This window comes from Ambystoma mexicanum, chromosome 1p, assembly GCF_040938575.1.
Source record: "Ambystoma mexicanum isolate Mex_15411 chromosome 1p, UKY_AmexF1_1, whole genome shotgun sequence".
NCBI lineage: Eukaryota > Metazoa > Chordata > Amphibia > Caudata > Ambystomatidae > Ambystoma > Ambystoma mexicanum.
The window spans coordinates 1,147,876,348-1,147,896,195 of record NC_090921.1 but is presented as its reverse complement, the minus strand read 5'-3'; the positions used below and the strand labels follow the sequence as shown (position 1 = coordinate 1,147,896,195).

General features: G+C 45.3%; 1 protein-coding gene across 2 annotated transcripts in view; it reads right to left on the bottom strand.

The window, feature by feature from the left end:
- The window catches only part of LOC138450152 (myelin-associated glycoprotein-like), a 912,268-nt gene that overhangs the window by 64,933 nt on the left and 827,487 nt on the right, over positions 1–19,848 (bottom strand). For both annotated transcript variants that reach the window (XM_069604820.1, XM_069604821.1), the window contains one exon: positions 10,616–10,724. In XM_069604820.1, coding sequence (XP_069460921.1) covers positions 10,616–10,724 — 109 coding nt within the window. The remainder of the gene's footprint in view (positions 1–10,615; positions 10,725–19,848) is intronic.

Here is a 19,848-nt window from a genome sequence, read left to right as displayed (position 1 = left end):
AAACTGCAATACTGCCAGGAGGAGAGGAAGTTGTATACCTGGGGCAAATAATATCAATAGAAGGACGTAGGATAACACAAGAGAGGGTAGAAGCTATACACATGACTGCATGTCCATGCACAGTGAAGGAGATGCAGAAATTCCTAGTGTTGTGCAATTATTGCAAAGCATAGTTATTCGACTACTCTACATTTACAAAGGCTCCACTGCAGGCCCTTAAAGAAGCCCAAAAGGACAAAAGGAAATAAACTGCACATCAGAAAAGAATGAGAATATCGCTGAACTAAAAGAAGTATTGGCCTATGCGTCGATGTTGGCCACCCCTAATTACTAAGAAAAATTCTATCAGGTGGCTCAGTGATAACAGCGGTCCTCACACAAAAGAATCCACAGGGACTCAAGCCATTGGCTTACTATAGCAGCGTTCTAGAGCCAGTGATGCCGGGGCACTTCCCCTGCAAAAAAGTGTGTGTGGCTGCAGCGTTTGCAATAGAGAAGGCAGGAACAACTTCTATGGGTTTTCCATTAGTACTGTACGTGGTGCATTCACTATTTGCCATTTTAGAAAAATGAAAGTGCACACTGACGACACAAAGGGCTTCAGGGTATGAAATAATACTGACAACCCATCCATCGAGGTAATGAGGTGTTGTGTGGTCAACCCAGCGACATTCATAGCAGAACTTGCAGAGGAAGGGGATTACTTGCATGACTGTGCAGCGCATATGGACAGAATGGAAGAGAACATACAGGTAAAAGAAGAAATAGAGGGAGCATACATGATCTTTATTGACTGGTCCTCAAGTATCGATGCCATTAAAAGAAACAGACATACTGAAGCTGCGTTAGTGTGCTACAAGAAGAGGGAGTACATAGTTGCATCACAGCAGAGGTTACCATCAAATTATTTAGCACAGCAGCAAAGCTAGTGGCCATGATCAGTGCATTAAACTTGACGGAAGGGAATGCAGCTAAAATATTCAGACTCTATTTACGTCATGTCCACAATACACTCAGGATTAGCACATGGGAAAGGAGGGGGTTCGGGAGAAATGATGGGCCCCAGTACAGTATGGCGAGTTGCTCGGGCAGCTGATAGAAGCATTGAAACTACCAGTAGAGATGACTATAATAAAATGTGCCACCCACATAGGTGAACAGGACTTAGGCAATGAAAGGGCCAACAGAGCAGCCAAGGAAGTGGCCTACTTTCCTGAAGGGACAACCAGGTTATATCCAGATGCAAAGGAAAGAAGACAAATGATGACGGCAGGGATGAGAAAGGGTCAAGAGCAAGAGAGAGGGGAATGTTTTAACGCAATACCCATTGTACAAATAATAGAGCTGCAAGGAGTAGGGAAAGTATTTGTGGATCCAAAGAGGTTGTTGTCTCTCATCTACAGATTTGATATGGAGACAAAATAGGACAAGGAAACCAGTGATGCCAAAGAAATTGTTGAGCATAGCGCTAGAGCAGCTGCACTTTCCCGTCCATATGTCCCAAAGTACACATTGCGGCAGAAATAAGAGAAGAGTGGTATGTACAGAAGTTACACGAACAAGTGGCAGAGTTTACGGGTAACTGTGTGGTGTGTCAACAGTTTTTGTCTGGTCACACATTGAAAACTGTGCAAGGGACGTTACAGCGGCTGGAAGAGCCCTTCCGGGACTTGCATATTGACTATGTTGATATGCAAGAGAAATGCACCTCTTATAGGTACATGCTTGTCGTTGTCTGTCCTTTTTCACATTGGGTTGAGGCCAGGCCCTGTGCTAAAAATGACGCAAAGTTGGCCGCAAAGTTCATGGTGTGGGAGGTGTTTTCAAGATGGGGGTGTGACGAGAGAAGGACTGACAATGGCCAACATTTCGCCAATTAACTTTTTCAAGAGATAATGCACCTCCTGGGAATAAAACATAAGTTATGCACAGTGTACCAGCTGCAAGTGCACAGGTTGTTGAAAGGCTAAACGGCTTGCCGAAAGAACGCTTAGCAAAGCTAACCAGGTCATTGTTAAAAAACTGGCTGTATTGCCTCCCATTAGTGCTTTTTCCTCTTTGCAATTCAACCGGAATGGATATCATTTGACAGTGCACAAAATTGTAACTGGCAGGAGGATGCATGCACCTGTTCCTCCTGCACGTTCAATTTCAGACACTAACACTACAGCACAGATTTTTTTTTTTAAGAAAGGAAAAAATATTTAACTGAAATGACAAAATGCCCTCAAATACGTCTCCCGGCAGGTTCAACAAGTGGGCAGACCAGCGCCAAAGAACAAACAAGTGCACATGACAAAAGTGAAGTCCTACAAGCACAGCTCTTCTACCCTGGTGACAGAGTACTCATCTGTAATTTCATTCAGAAGTGGCGGAAACCAAAATTCACCGGCCCTTACGAAGTGGTTTAAACGACACCCACAGCAGTAAAGATGAAGGAAAGGAGGGCATGGATCCATGTTTCCGACATCCGAAAATACAACAGCAGCACCCTCTTGGACAGAGAGGGGAGGGACCCAACTCGATGGGAAGTATTACCCAATTGTCATTAGCATTTTGTTCAGCAATAAGACTTTACAGAAAGCCAAAAGTAATGAAGAAGAGGGGAATGTAAGAAATGGAGGGTATAGGGGGAAATATATAAATGGCATGAAAATTATATGGATAGGAGTGTTTTGTTTCTTATTTTTTTGCATTCTCTATTTCTCTGGTTTTTATTGCATAAAGAAAGTCAGGGCATGTCTACCGACAATGGAAAAGAGACGCACACTAAAAGGAGTATATTTAATGCTGAGAAGTTCTATAACTCTATTGGGGAGAGGGGGAGACACGGCATCTGGAAATGTCTGGTATAATGAGATGAAGTGGGTCAGGTGAGAGAGCACAAATGGCTGTTATGTGTGCTTGCTAATCCCACCCGTTACGGAGACACCAAAACAAATCTTGCCACAAGAAATATCAGCAGAGACGGGAGGATATCTAATGCATCTGTCATTATGTAGGGCTCAGGGCTTGTTTCAAGGGCATGCAGTAGAGGTAGAATGGACAGACGAAGGGGAGGAGGTACATCCAGACAATTATATACAGCTTGAAAGCATGACCAGGGAAGAAGCAACAAAGCAGGTCATATTAGAATACATTATAGAAGGGGTACGAAGGGGGGAACAGGTGGTCAGCACCCAAAGGATGATATATTGAAAGAACTCGAAAGGACAGGATACACTGTTGTGGCACACCAGACCCCTGATGTGGACTGGGGGTTAAGTGTTTCACAATGGAAAATTGGAATGGGGATGGTGCAGTGTCGTGCAGAGGGACTAGTGGGATATGAAGAAGTGGTGGTGAAAAAGGTAAATAATGACTACAGGACAATATGGAATGCTAATATACATGCCTTGACATGGATAGATGAGCGACATCGGCCAGTGTACACAAAGCCACTTACCCAGCTTTCCTTATGTTTCAGAGCAACAGGGGCGATCGTAATGTGGATGAACACTGGCTGTGGGAAGACAATGAGCATCCTGGCATTGCAGAAAGGGACGGCGGCAGTGATGGATTATTGATGGGCCTGTGGATCTAGAGCCTACGCTCAAGCTGCCTCCAGATTAGGGAGGGGTGTGCGCGCTTGTGACCCTTCACAGCCCTGCATTGGTCGTACCCCAGGCAGACTTACTACCTTTCAATGATCTCCCAACACTGCAGCAAAAGAAAAGGGAAAGAGAATCGAAAGATGCGAAAGGCGATGGAGGTAAGTGGTAAGAAGGAAAAGAAGCAGCAACTACACCTCAGTGGAATCATCACAGAGTTTGGATGCAATCCCACAGCACTTAGGACTCTTTAACAAAGCATCTGTCTTCTTTACATCCTTACCCCAGGGTACAAGCAACTGCAAATGTCAAGGGGTTGCAGATTACCCATTATGAGGTGCTACAGTTGGTGAATACAACTGAAAAAGCACTGCATGCATTGTTAGAGGAGCTTTGTGCCTTCCTTCCAGTGGCCTCCAAAATAGGTTAGTTCTCGATCTAATGACTGCAATGCAAGGCAAAGTTTGCCATAAAAGTGGGAGCAGCTGCTGTGCAGCGATACCCGCCATCAATGCTGCCAATGGGACACTCATGGAATCCGTTGAAGAGATTTGTACATTTCATGAAAAAATGGTAATAGAGATGCATGATTCCACCTCCAACAATTGGCTGGACTCACTATTTGCCTGTGTACCCGAGTGGCTAGTGGCCATGTGCAAAATAACTGTGCCTGTGCTTGTCGTGATGCTCGTTGCCTTCTGTGTCAGACAGCGGATAATTTAGAGGTTTAATTGCAGCAAAGGTAAAGTATGGTATATAATGACTGCTAATTAAGCTTGGGTGAATGATGGTGAGGATAAAGTGCATGTGGTCCTTGTCATGCCACCACCAAATGCAGAGGACTATCATGCTTTTTGGGTAGCATATTCCTTAGATGGACAGGATTGCCTAGTACTGGGGTCCACATTAGATGGATATGAGGATGAGGGAGGGGACATGGACATGGACAGGGTAACACAGCCATGTATACCCAAGAGCAAGAAGAAAGAGATGATAGGAAAAAAAAGCTCTCGATCGAAAGATGAATTGGAGGGGAGAATTCCATGACGGTGCTGATTCAGCACCAGGCAGAAGGGCGCACCTTCCGACTGCTGGGATAATGGGGGTGGGCGGAGACACCACCAAGGGAGGGACACATGATCAACACAGGCTGTACCCAGCCTCAGGGGCCAAGGCTGGAGGGAAACAAGGGGGGACACTTTGTATACACCATAATTTGAATGCACTGAATCCTGAGCCATATGTGCAAGGAAGGCCAAAGCATAGGTAAGCACACCCCAGAGGAATACCACAGAGAGCCCTTTCACAGCAAGCTAGATTGAACACACTGTGGCTGAGGAGTTGGGGAAAATGAACTCTGGTAGCTTGTCTCCAGTAGACAGCCATTGCTGGGAACAGCACCCGACGATACAATCAAGGTTGGCGAGCAGTCCCACAGTAACTCGTGGCAGCTGGGGAAATTGACCTTATCCGGGGAGGCACTTGCATAACACCAACAGCGGTACCAAACCACACTTTGGTTGGTAGAGATGGGAACAGGGATGCAGAATGAAGGGGCGCTCTGAGAAGAGCCAATCAGACTCTGCATTTTGGTGTCCCTGAAAAGCAACAAATAGACAAGTATGTCCACAACGATGTTTGCAAGGGTTCTCATTGAGCAGGTGCCATGTGAATGTTCACCTTCACACTAGATTGAGGTGTCTTGTGTTACTTCCTTTTTTGGTGCTGGAAAATGGCAGATGGATAAAGATCCGAGGTCACAACAGTCATGTTAATACTAATAGCAAAAAGTTTGCGGGGTGCAGCTAGAGGCAATTTGGCACCACATGAGGGGGGGTAAATCCCGGGAGCAGGCAGATCTCTTGTGCTCGAATCATGTTTAACTAACATGTGTCTATCTGTGAGCCAGTTTGTCAGCTCTCATCAACCAGTTCTGTTCCACTGCGCTGTTTGATTTGTGTTTGCCCAGTTGTAATAAACAGCGTTACTTCTTTGTTTCATCTGATGTGTCTAAGGTTTATAATTTAACCAAGAACACAATAATACAAAATAAAAACATTCTTGGACGACAGTGGCATGTCCTGTGGTGGGGAAGTTTGGAAAGTTTGCTTCTATGTCATTGACCAGAAAGGTTTTTAATTAACAGTGCATAGTGTAGTGGTGTTTAGCCTGATATATGTGGGCTGTGGTCGAGTAGGTGATCGACAGTGGGATAGTGTCTATACAAGTGATGAAAGGGGGTGACGTAAAGACTAAGCTTCGGTTGTTGTCTCTGTTGTTCATGGGGATGAGCACAATTTGATTAAGCTACATGGATCTGGTCAGAGTGATAAAAAGTGTGCTTTGAGTGTGGATGATGGTGTGAGACTCAGGGATGTTAACATCTCAGAGAAAGACATTATTGAAATGTGCCCTACATACTGTAGCGAAACCCATCAAAGGACTCCACAAATTCGACCATTTCATCACAGCCTTCATCAAACTGAACTGGCTCCTGCTGCAAGCATGTATTAGTTTCAAATCTTGCTGCACCATCTACAAGGCTGTTACCTTCAAGTCCCCAAGCTACTTCGTTAAGTAACTTAGCATCTCTGGAGGACTACCTTCCACCGAGAGTAAGGACATGTTCAGACTTGAACTCCACCGGTGCAGGAAGAAAAGAACAAGATGACAGGCCTTCTCTGTCTACACCTGCAGATTCTGGAACCTCCTCCCCGTCAACACGACACTCACCCCTCCACTTCGACATTTCTGGAAGGAGCAAGACCCTCTGCTTCAAGGAATGGCTCCTTTCTAACACTTAGGTCAACATACCCTGCACTCCCCATCTAATCTGCTGCCTGCTGATTCCTCCCCTGGTTGCTTGTAGATACCTTGGTGCCAAATCTCTTGACTGCCTTCTCCCCCATTGCTAGTTCCTCAGCCCCTTGTATCTCTGCTTCCCTCAGTGCTCCATTACTCCCCAAAGCTAGGTCAATAAATACCCTAATAATAATAAATAATAATAATGATAATAGTAACACTTGCTTCCCTCAAGCCTAACACATACATGGATAACTTCCTCCCAGCCTCCCTCTTTAAACAACTCACTGGCCCATTTCTAAAATCACTTCTCTATCTTGTGAACTCCTCCCTTAGGGAAGGTGCATTCCCAGACACAATGAACACAGGCCTCATATGACCCCCTACTAAAATAAATGTGCTTGACCCAGAGAACCTAGCAAACTACAGACCCATCATGAGCCCCGTTTATCGGAAAGATTATCGAGAATTTTGTTGCAACCCAACTACTTGCTAAAATCGAACGTATTGACGTCCTCTGTGATTACCAGTCCAGCTTCTGCCCAAAATGCAGCAATGAGACTGCAGCAATCCAAGTGGCAGATGATGCAGTGTGAATCACAGATACAGGGAACTCATGCCACCTCACCCTCTTCGACCTCTCGGGTGCCTTCAACACAGTTGGCCAATTAACACACCTCTCCCTCTTCGCTGACAGGATGGGCTAATCTGGAATGGTCCTAAAATGTTTTGCGTTCTACCTATCCAGTAAAGCCCAGGCCGTACAGATAGGCTCATTCAGATGCAACCGAGTCAGTCAAGTGTGGGATCCCCAAGGTTCAATCCTCTACCCAATCGTCTTTCATCTGTACATGAACCCGTTAGGAACTCTTCTAAATGATCTCAACATAGCCATCCATCAGTACGCTGATGGCACTCATCTGTACCTTAAGGTCACCAATCAGCAGAACATTGCTCACCTACACAAATGACTGGTTACCATCCAAACACGGTAGCCAAATACCTATCTCAAACTGAACCCCACCAAAATCGAATTCATCCTCATCAGTTTCCCCACCAACTGCAACTCATGGAACAATGACTGGATGATGCATGCATGAAAGGAATCCCCCTTAGCTACCAAACTCAGATAAATCCCTGGCCTTAATTGTTGACAGTAGTATTTCCTTCAAAAAGCACATAGCCAAAAATGTGCAATCCATGTGGCTACAGTTCTGCACCCTCTGCAAAATCAAACACTTCATCCTCCCACATGGCATCAGTACGGTGGTCCTAGCCCTCGTGATCTCATACATCGACAGAGGAAATGCCCTTCTTACTGGGATTCCAGCCGCATACCTGATCCCCGCTCAAGGCAGCACGCCACAGCCCGAATATACAACCACACCTCTGCAACACTGAGAAAGCTTACCAAATCGGTATAAGTTGCACAACTGCAATGAAGATAACGTGAACATATACTGTTACCAACGAGAAATTGTCACTGTCCATTTAAATCAAAGCCTCCAATGGACTATGCCGAGTTTGTTTAAAAGGGATGACATGCCAGAGAGAAGGTGCGAGAGAGCCAAAACAGAGACAGACAGGGGAAGCCCCCTGTCTGTAGAATACCCAAAGGAGCCAGAGACGACGAGACCGCAGAGCCTGTGAAGTTCAGGATGGCTCCAAGCTGGAGCAGGAAACGCTGGAAGCCCAGCGGGTATGAGGAGCAAAATGCTAGGAAGGCTAGCACGGAGAGCTTGGTGGTGGCAGGACCACAAAGGAATCGTGGTGGGCAGGCTGCTCTCTCAATGACGCTGACACCACCAGAGGGAGGAAGCAACTCCTGAATCGATTACCCGTAGCAGTACCGAGAAGAAGTCAGAAACGCGAACGTTGCGCAAAGCAATTCCTAGAAGCAAATGAAAGGAAGAAGCAGATTCCCAGTAACTGCACGCACCAAACATGTACCCCTACAACACAGAAGGTAATAGGGAGAATGCTAATGCTGGGCAGTCAAAAGGGAATCATTATAGCCTCAGAGAAATTCGTCCCAGAATCCATGTGGAAAGAGTGGAAAGCAAGCTAATCATTTCAAACTTTGTTAATGTGATCAAAAGAAGTGCAGAAATCACAGACAGTGAAAGCAGTAGAATTGGAGTATTACTACTGTGGGAAAAGTGGAAAATCACATAACAGCCAAGGAACAAAGAGTGAAACATAACAGAGAGAGATACATATGTAGTAAAGCCCAGAGGGGCACTAAGATAAATCTTATACAAGAACATTTAGAGCCTTCTAAGAAAGAGAGACAGAGACCTAAACGAGCAAGAAAAAACCTTTTAAAAGAGGAGGGCAAGATTATCAAACCTGTAAAGTAGTTCCACAAGTTAGTACAGAGGATAACAAGAAACTATTTACGGATTGTATATTGACCAGAACTTTAACATACGAGAACCACCGGGAAGGAGCACAGTCACCTGGAGAAATGAGTCCTTCCCCTAACCTTAGTTGATTATAATAGTGGTAGAGTCACTTAGGTTAGTTTTGGACAGCGGACTGATTCTTTTGGACATTGATTCACGACTGATGAGCACTTTAGTTAGTAATCTAGGTAGTGAACACCCCAGAGTGATAGGGAAAGACAGGCCTTCTTTTTCATTAATACACCTATAGTCAAAATGTCCTCAGAGTGTCTCTGTCCTTTTTCTGATCTGCCACAGCACATCTTTACTTTTAAGTTGAACTATAGAGGTCCGTGTCATACACCAGATAACTAAGAAGCCAGGGCGACTGAACAAGTCCAACAGGCCCTCGGTATTGTGGTAAAGATTATTTGCAGATGAAGCTGGTTCCTACAAATTACCAGTGCAGTTGCTGTTTATGCAGGGGCCAACGGCTGGCAATAATAACTCAAAGTACGTTTGGGCAGAGAGGGGAAAAAATGGGCCTTTAGCTTGTTTAATGAGATCAAGTGTTTTGCGTTGCGTGCATACATGTACACAAGGTACCTATGGAAAGAGCAGAGGAGAGAGTGAAGAGTTGTGGGGCACTGCACAATTCAAGGGTCTTGTTTTAGAAGTGAAAGGAAGAAGAAACACACTTATTAAAATCGGTCCAAGATGAAGATAGGAAGAGGAGTTGGGGCCTGACCCACTACAATTTAACACAGCAAGCTAAAGTGTCAGGTACTGCAAGATTCTTGAAATGTACTATGTCGGTGAACCCACACACCATCACGTGCAAACACTGATTGTCTCTGAGGATTTCTTCAGTGACACATGCTCGATGATACCCTTCAGGTCAAAACAACTACAGGACATTTTAAGCATAGCTAAGAAGATGATGCAGACTGCCTGGGTTAGAAGGCTTGAGAAAGGGATAATTAGGAAGAGGCGAGATGATGGTATGTCTAAGAGGTGAGTGGAGAGAATCTGATGAGACTTACAGATTAACAATCAATGGGGTGGAAAAGGCCTTTAATATGACTATTTGGGCATGAATCCAGTAGAGAGATGTTGTACGCGTGTCTGGGCGATAGATTGAGAGGTCAGAAGGAGTTTTTTCAGTGGCTAATCTTAGAGGTATTATGTAAAGTACATGCTGCAGATGTCAGAGTGCACTCACAGACGGATGAACAGTAAGGCTTGACTTATGATTTGTAATATGCCACAAACCAAAGCGTGAGGGTTAGATGGGGCTACTATTAAAACGAGGGCTGGGGAGATCCTTAAGAAACATGAATCATTTGTTTTGAGGGACTTGAACGCTGTGAAGATTGTCTTTGTGCAAAGGATATTTGCATAGCATTGCAGCAAGAAGCGGTGTTGCGGTAGTTAAGATAGGTTATAATAATATATACTGTATCTGTTACATAGTGCTTGCTACCACAATTTGTGTCGCTTCTTAGTGCTATAAATTAAATGGATTACTATGAGTCAACTCAATGGCACTCCATTCATTGACACCAGAGGATTATGGATAATAAGGCTCTACCAGGATTCATACATGCTGTGACCTCCTGCATGTTATGCTTAGTTCTCAGCAGCAAAGTTTTAACTCACTGAGCAAGTTTATCTTTATGGGTATTTGATTTTCCCCAAGCTTTTTCCAATTGGCTCCCACCGGTCCTTAGCCCTGTTGTAGGATATTCTATGTGCATGTGTGTTCTCTGCAAACTCAATGGCTCTTCACTGTAAATACCACTATTTAGCATAGCACAATCAATATTTATGCAAACTCACCTTTTCTTGGCTCTCTTGTTGAGGATGACGCTCCCAATTATGAAACATGCTATAATGGCAGCTGCCGCTCCTGCCACCAGGTAGATCATATTCATGGAGTAATGCATTCCTGTGTAACCAGAAGAAAAGCTTCAGTGGACATCTGGATACTTAATCATTCAGATTTATAAGCAAAGTGTGACAACATAACCTACTTGCTACTATCACTCTTTATAAATGCCTTTTTCAATTATGGTCTACTAAATGTATACATGCACAACTTTAATCAAAACATTGCATTTTTCCAAGCGGTAAATTACAGAAAGTTGGTAAAGTAGTAGCACAGAAACACAAAATATGTGGATAACTTCCTGTTATAAACGAAGATCCTTGGACCATCAGGGAAGTAGTATTGAAGTTCCTTTTATTAAGTCACATGAGGATCAGTTGAGGAACAAGACGAGGCATCATGGAGACATGCGGTTTGCTTGTTTGTTTTATTCACTTATAATCGGCACCAAACCCAAGGTTAGCCGGGCGCAGCAGTAGAGAAAATGCGAGGCTTAATTTACAGGGTAGGGTCATGGGTTACATACAAAATACATTATATTACAGGTAGAATAGCAATTGCAGTTTACATACAGGCATAGTGAGTACAGAGTACAATGAGGACAATATATGTACAGGCACTAAATGGACATTTGCTCATCGGCCAGATGGGCAGAGTGAAAAAGTCCACAAGAGCAAAGGTAGGCAGGACAGTAACGTGTCCATACTGGGGGTCTCGTGAGGATAAGTAGGCGCTAGTGGGCTAATCATTGGCAGACCTCGGCAGATTAATATAGTTGGATCTAAATTTTGGAAAGGGCTGCTCTTCACGTAAAGGGTGAGGCAGTGAATTCCATAATTGGGCCGCTCGAACCTGGAAGCTACCTCCCCCTGCCTTTGTTAGCCTAAATCTTGGTATGATTACGCTATTGGCATTTGAGGTTCTTGCTGGGCGAGTATGGTTTCTTTTTGTGTATTTGTTTGTGAGTTAGCTTGGTGCAGCATTGTTCAGGGCTTTGTGGACAAGGGATGCCACTTTTAAATGGATTTTATTTTGGGTGGACAGTCAGTTGTTTTGGCGCCTGATATTTGAAATATGCGATCTTTTGAGCACACCAAGGGCAGCTCGCAGGGTGTTATTTTGTAAAATGTGAATTCGATGGGTGATGGATTTATTGGCTCCAAAGTAGAGGGCATTACAATAGTCTAGCCTAGAGAGGATTAATGCTCTCGCTAAAATAAGGCAGTTGTTGTCAGAGAGAAAGTGTTTGCCTGCTCTAATGATCTTACATGTGTAAGTGGTGGCCAATGCCAGAGACTTCACTTGTTTGTCGAAAGAGAGGTTGGCATCCAGATAGAAGCCAAGTGTCTTCACCTCTTTAGACACCTTGATGATATTACCATCAATCTCAAATGAGGTGTAGTCCTGGCTTAGTTTTTTGAGGTTAGAATGAGTCGCTAGGATGGTTAACCCACTGGCTCCCACCACAAAGGTTCAAATCTCTGTAACTCCCTGGGCTGGAACCCTCTTCAAAAGCAAACATTCCGCTCACTCATACATAATTCTCACCATGACATCATGCACTGCACACATCTAGGAGATCACTATATAACACATCTCACTTCCTTTAATAACAGGTAGTCACTCAAACCAATACAGGATTAAAAACACTTCAATTACATTTTAAATTCATCTTCATGGATTGCTACCATTGCCACCAACCAACGTCTTAAACTGCACTATCCTATTAACTAACATCCTCAAAAAGCAAGATAAGACTTAACTCCTTGTATTCGGCTTGCCACACCTGAATCACAGATCTGCCACATCCCAGCACTGTCAAGTTCTTTCCCGTAGAGCAACCAACACAACACTCGCAACCCACATAGCTTGCACACTTCCCATCAAGGCCTGTGAAAACTCAATCACAAGTCTGCCACACCTGAGCAATATCACAATCTTGCAAACTAGACAAACTATTACCTGAACTCCTGCCATATTTGTGAGGCATAGGATCTCCAAACAGAACAGATAGGACATTGCCACCTCAAGCAAGATATCAGTCACATCACCACACACTACACACCTCCCCTTTTTTCCCCCAATATTTTGGGAGCAGAATCACTCCAAAAAAATATATACAGGAAAGATAGGGCGTGCCACATGAGGATCACCACCAACAACTCCAGTCAGAGTAATTCAAACAGAACACAGCTGGTCAGTCAGGTAGGATTCACCAATAGTCCACCTAATTAGAAGAAGGCGAATAAAAACAGACATTCAAGTAATCATTACATGGAATCACTGTATGGAAAGGTTGGTCAAACCAACTTACATCAATGGAAGTCATTGCAGTAGGTACTTACTATATCCTACTTCTTCCCAAATTGGAAAACACCTTTAATGACCATAACCATCAGAACGGGAATACCTTCCTACCACCAACAAGTTGCCGCAGAATTGGGTTTAGCTTACACCGCCATTTGGCTGAGTGGAGCCAACATTTAATAGCATTAAAAAAATGAAATGTTCTTCTAGACAGGGGCTTCATTAAGCTCTCACAAACCTATATGGAAGGCCATTTTCTATTCTTGGACATAATGGGCCTCATTACGACCCTGGCGGTAAGGGGTTAACGCCAGCGTTAGCTGCGCCGACCCCTTACCGCCAATTACGAGGTCCCTTAGCGCCATGGCGCTTTTAACACCTGCTTTTAGCAGGTGTTAAAATCCATGGCGCTAAGGGACCATGGAGTTAATTACGCCACCGTAATTTACGGTGGCGTAATTAACGCCTTCCCCACTCCCATTATGCCCTATGGGGCAAAAATGGGAATGGGGAAGGGTAAATGGGGATTGGGGACTTACCGCCCCGCCGACCTCGGAATGGGGCGGTAAGTCCGCCAACCACCATGGCGTAAACGTAGTTTACGCCATGGTGGTAAAGTCACGGCCCAGGCGGTAACTTACCGCCTGGGTCGTAATGAGGCCCAATGTCTCTCTGGCCCCAGAAATCTGTGCCATACCACATTCTCACTGAGCCCAGTCACTACCAGGCCCCTCAAAACCCACAAACTACTATTTATTCACTAATGGTAAAAGAGGTGTACCTACCGTGCCAAACAACAAACACATCCACACAACAGACAGACATGAATACAATTTTCAACATTAAGAAAAATGCTGATATGCGTTGCAAGCAGCTGCAACAATAATATTGCCCCAATGACACTGCTGCATGTTGCCTTACCCCCTGACAGATACTCATCAATTTGCTATCTGTCAAAACTTTAAAACTTAAAGTGACATACCATTATGACCAGCAGGTTGTAATCACTCATTCGTCCATGCTACTTTGATCACGCTGCACACTAATTGTGCAACAGCCACTTAAGGCTCCAATAACACTTCAAAATAACAAAATGTTTTGACACTATCAATCACACAAATCATTGCAGCAATATGTTATTTATTTATTGAACATTTGCATGGTGCCTATACAGCAAAAAGTGTTACCAGGCACCACAAGACAAAAGAGGGGGGAGATGGGACAGGACAGAGATTAACAATACCGATCCTACTAGACCATGTGACATTCGTATCGTGCAAGTGCAGTAACAGAAGTGCGGGGGGAATCAGGGTAAAGGGATGGGAAAGGGAGAGATAGATGTGCAGGTACAAGGGGGCTGAAGGGGCTGGGCAAGCACTAAGGGGGGCCGAGGAGGGCAAGTGCCTGTGGAAGTGCACGGGTCAACTGGTGCAGGGAGAAGAGTGGACCAGACTGAATAGGCTAGTCAGGAAAGGGTGCCAGAGGGCAAGTGCTGACAAAGGGTTGGGGGATGACTGGTCAAAGGTGGGCCTGGTCCTAGTAGGGCTCATAAGGGACACAGGCGACCAGTCGCTGTGGCAGGTGGAGTCTATCAAGGGAGGGGCAGAAGGAAGGAGGAGGAGAATAGGAAGGTATTGAGAATCTTCCGGAATTTAAGGAGATCCAGGACAAGTTGGAGAGGGGAAGGGAGGCCATTCCAGAGGGAGGCTCCAGCAGAATAAAGAGATCTACTCCCCACTCACTGCTTACAGAAACATCTGATCTGCAGATTTGGAGCTAGAGGACCAAAGGAATATAGCAGGGAGGTATTTACAGAGATAGCTGGATGTAGCGAGGTCCCAGACCCCAGAAAGTCTTGTGGATGATGCAGAGGATCTTGAACTTTATCTTTGCAAAAACCAGTAGCCAATGGAGAGATTTTAGGGCTGAGAGACACGGTCCTTGGTCTTGCAGTCCTATTCTGGATTAGTTGAAGAGGTCGGAGGGAGGAAAAAGGCAGATTAAGGAAGGGGATGTTGCAGTAATCCAGCCCGGAGATAACCAGAGCACTGGAGACATTGAGTGTCCGGGGGAAGGTGAGGTTTTCTGCCTCAAACAAGGGTTAGGGGGCCTAGGGAGGGTGGCTAGAGTGTAGGAGGGAAGGAGGGGGCAGGAGTCCCAATGAGAAGGATCTCAGTCTTACTGGCATTAAGGTAGAGGTCGTTAGGAGCACACCATGACTGAATAGAGGTCACACAGTAGGGAATGAGAGAGGAAGGAGGAGAGGAAGAGGAGAGGAGCTTAAAAGAGAGCTGTGTGTCATCCGCATAACAATGGAAATGAGGAGAGAAGGTGGAAATCAGGTGGGCAAGAGGGGCAATGTAAACGTTGAAGAGCCACAGTGAGAGGATGGACCCTGGAGACACCACAAATAGAAAGTGAGGTAGAGGAGAGAAAAGGGCCCAATTGCACTTGGAGGGCCAATTCAAAAGGAAAGAGGCCAACCAATAGAGTGCCTAGTCCGTGATGCTAAGGGTGTCACAGGGACGATTTAATAGGGTGGAATAATTGACCATTTCAAAAGCAGAGGACATATAAAAGGAGGAACCGAATAGAAGGAGAGTTGAGGATGAGAGCAAGTGTTCAGGAGAGCGGTTTCCGTGCCTCTGCCTGCTCTGAAGCCAAAATGGTGGTCATGAAGACAGCCAACAGATTCAGTGTGATTGATTAGTTGGGAGATGACCAACTTCTCCAGGAATTTGCCCAAGAAGGGGGTAGTGGAGATAGGGCAGTAATTAGCCAGACAGGAAGGGTCTGCAGATGACTTTTTAAGGTGGGGATGCACAAGGGAGTGCTTGAGGGTGTTGGGAAGGAGCCAGTGGCAAAAGAGTGGTTACTGAACTCACCCATGGAGGGAGCGAGGGAGGCAATATTGTCCTTGATAGTTTTACAGGAGCAAGGAACCACCTGTTTGGAAGAGACTTTCATAGAGCAAACTGTCTTGGTGACCTCATCCAGCACTATGGGTGAGAAGGAGGAAGGTAGGGGGGAGGGAGAGAGGAGGCGCAAGGGAGGCATGTGTGCAGGCAGTGGAGGGAGGGGGGAGAGCAGTGAGAGAACTGTATATCTTGAGTTTTGGTTGTGAAATGGGAGGCCAAAGCCATGCAGAGGGCCTTGGAAGGAAGAAAAAAAGCAGAGACTCCAGCAGGACTGGCGTTCGTTGCAGATTTTGAAAAGTTCAGCCATGTTGTTTGTGGCCCCCGTTTCTTGGAGTGGATATTATATATATATATTACATGACCTGCGGTAGTGGCCGTCTAGTTATGGTTAAGTTGATAAACTCATAGGAAGAGCACTTTTTCGGCAGCTTGTAACTTCGCTCCCCCTGGGCAAATCTTCACCAAACTTTGTAGAAATAGTATATGGGCGGCTCTGAATTTTTCCGCCAAGCTGGGCGATGTTTCGTGCGGGGGTAAGGGGGAGTTATAGTGGGTGCTCCAAAAATGTTGTTATTCCCATAGACTGAATGGGGAAAAACTTTGCGCACGGCTGCTGGTCCAACGGCTGGATGGATTTTCACCAAATGTGCACCAGTTCAGGGGCTTGGGCCAGAAAGCGTGTTTTTGTGTGTTTGGTGGAAATCAGAGTGGTAATTTTTGGGAAACACTGAAATGTACGTCCCAAAAAATGTGTGATATCTGGGTCTGCTCTGCTGACCCATTTCCCCGTTTGCGCCGCGGACAGAAGTGTCATTGGATGGCAGTAATGCATTTTTCAATGTGCATGAGTTAGAGGGATGTGACATGTAAGAAATGGGTGTGGAGCGCATTGAAGCCGTTATAGGCTACTGTTGCAAACAGCTTGTGGGTAGGTTGGCAGTTGCACAATACTTTGTGAATGGTAGTGGATACGGCCATTGTAAGTGATTGAAAGTGCACAGGAATGCAGGAGAGAGAGTCTTGTTTGTACGTTTTGGTAAATGTTGCAATTTGTTACTGCATACCTCCATGGCGCTGTCCTGTGGTTGGAGATGCTGCACTGAAAAGTCTTGCTGTTTGGGCACTGTGTGCAATCCGTGTATAGTTTTAGTATGCTACAGGGTATGGTTGAAGGGCAGTTTATATGTGCTTGGATAGTGTGTTGTGTGCACAATGCTTGCAGTATGGGCAATGTTGTAAACATGTTGAGTTGCTGTAGGTGTGTTCAAGACCTATGCTGTCTGATGTTGTGAACATGTTGCCATTACTAACACAATACTCTGAGAATGGCTGTGGGTAGAGGTGGTGGAATGATGTGGTATGCTTGTGCATTCTGTTAAGTGCGACCTGTGTTTGTCATTGGGTGTTTTATGGTGTAAGGGAGTTGGGGTGAAGTGCTGCTACCTACGTGTGGGACGTTTGTGCAAAATGGTAGCTGCCCACATGTCCATTATGTCAACTGTTGCCATTTGTTACTGTGTAGCGCCATGGCGGCGTACATGTTGGGTTACAGTGTTGGTGGCAGTGGTGTGTATGTGGATTGTTGCAGTTTCTGATATGGAGACATGCATGGCGGCATTACGTTTGATGTGAGTGTGGTCAATGCCTAGACTATTGGATGCATGGCCTAAGGCTGTAGGCCGTACGCCATGCGTTCAAGAGCCTAGGCATTGACCACACTCACAGCAGTAATGCATTTTTCAATGTGCATGAGTTAGAGGGTGGTGACATGTAAGGAATGGGTGTGGAGCACATTGAAGCCATTGTAGGACACTGTTAGAAACAGCTTGTGGGTAGGTTGGCAGTGGCACAATACTTTGTGAATGGTACTGGGTATGCCCATAGTATGTGATTGAAAGTGCACAGGGATGCAGGAGAGAGTGTCTTGTTTGTACATTGTGGTAAGTGTTGCAATTTGTTACTGCATTCCTTCATGGTGCTGTCCTACGTTTGGAGATGCTGCACTGAAAAGTCTTGCTGTATAGGCACTGGATGCAATCCATGTATAGTGTTAGTATGCTACAGGGTATGGTTGAAGGGCAGCTTATAGTGTGCTTGGATAGTGTGCTGTGTGCACGATGCTTGCAGTATGGGCAATGTTGTAAACATGTTGAGCTGCTGTAGGTGTGTTCAAGGCCTATGCTGTCTGCAGAATTGTTGAAGTAGGATGAATGTTGTGAAAATGTTGCCGTTACTGACACAGTACTCTGAGAATGGCTGTGGGTAGAGGTGGTGGAGGATGTGGTATGCTTGCGCATTCTGGTAAGTGCGACCTGTGTTCGTGGTTGGGGGTTTTATGGTGTACGGGAGTTGGGGTGAAGTACTGCTACCTACGTGTGGGACGTTTGTTCAAAATGGTAGCTGCCCACATGTCCATTATGTCAACTGTTGCCATTTGTTGCTGTGTAGCGCCATGGTGGCGTACATGTTAGGTTACAGTGTTGGTGGCAGCGGTGTGTATGTGGATTGTTGCAGTTGCTGATATGGAGACATGCATGGTGGCATTACATTGCCGTGAGTGTGGTCAAGGCCTAGACTATTGGATGCATGGCCTAAGGCTGTAGGCCATGCATTCAAGAGCCTGGGGGACTCCCATAGTATGTGATTGAAAGTGCACAGGGATGCAGAAGAGAGTGTCTTGTTTGTACATTGTGTTAAGTGTTGCAATTGGTTAATGCATGCCTCCCTGCCGGTGCCCTGTGGTTGGAGATGCTGCACTGAAAACTCATGCTGTATGGGCACTGGGTGCAATGCTTGTACAGTCTCAGTATGCTACAGGGTATGGTTAAAGGGCAGCTTATATGTGCTTGGTTAGTGGGCTGTGTGCACATTGCTTGCAGTATGGGCAATGTTGTAGACATTTTGTGTTTATGTTGTCAGTGGAACAATCCTGTAAGTGGAAGTGGGTAAGATAATAATAGTATGTGAATGAAAGGGAGTAGGGGTGCCGGAGACAGTGTTATTTTGATACATTATGGGAACAGTTGTATATAATGATGTGTATGTCCATTGCAGTGTTGAGGTTGATTACGAGTGCTGGTGCCAGTGGTGCATATGTGCATAGAGGTAGGTGGCGATATGGTGACATGTATTCTTGAATTACAATGGGGGCAATGTGTGCAAGGAGCAGACCCACAGGAGCAATGCAGGTTTGCCAGTGTATGATGCACATGTTGTGACCTTTGAAGAATGCGTGTGGAGCACATTGTCGATGTGATACAGCAGCACAAGTAAGTTGAAAAGCGTGTATTGTGCATTCTATGGTTGTGGTGATAGTTGGAACATGCTACAGTATTTGGTGTGCGGCAGCAGATGGTACAGTGAGAAGTTGGGTAATGTGGCCAGAGGGTGCAGTGCGTACATAATGTGAGTATGGAAGTGTGCATGGTTGAAGGGCAGCATGTATGTGGTTCGTCACTCTGCTGTGTGCAGATGTATTGAAGTAGGCCCAATGTTGTAAAGGTGGTGTGCATAGGTTGCCAGTGACACAATAGCGTGTGAATGGTAGTGCGTAGGAGTGCTGAAGTTACGCTATGTTTGTGGCTTCTGCTAAGTGTGACATGTTTTGGAGAATGGGTGTTTTACGGTTTGGGGGAGATGGCTGGAACTGCCGGTACGTATGTAACATTTCTGAATAATGTTTGGTGCCCACATGGTCGCTTGCTTGGATGTGAGTGTTGCTGTGTGTGTGGAAAGGGTTGCAATGTTGTGTGCATAACTAAAGGTGTGCTGGGGGCATGTCAGGAGGTGTGTGGATGCTGCAATAGAGTACAGAAATGACAGTGTGCAATGTGCAATGCAATGCAGAGATTTTGTATGTGATTGGTGCATGCGTGTTTTGAAATGTGACAGGACCCAATTTCGGGAGTGATGTAAAAAGTGACCGTACAAAGAGAAGAAGTTTTGTCAGAGCTTCACTG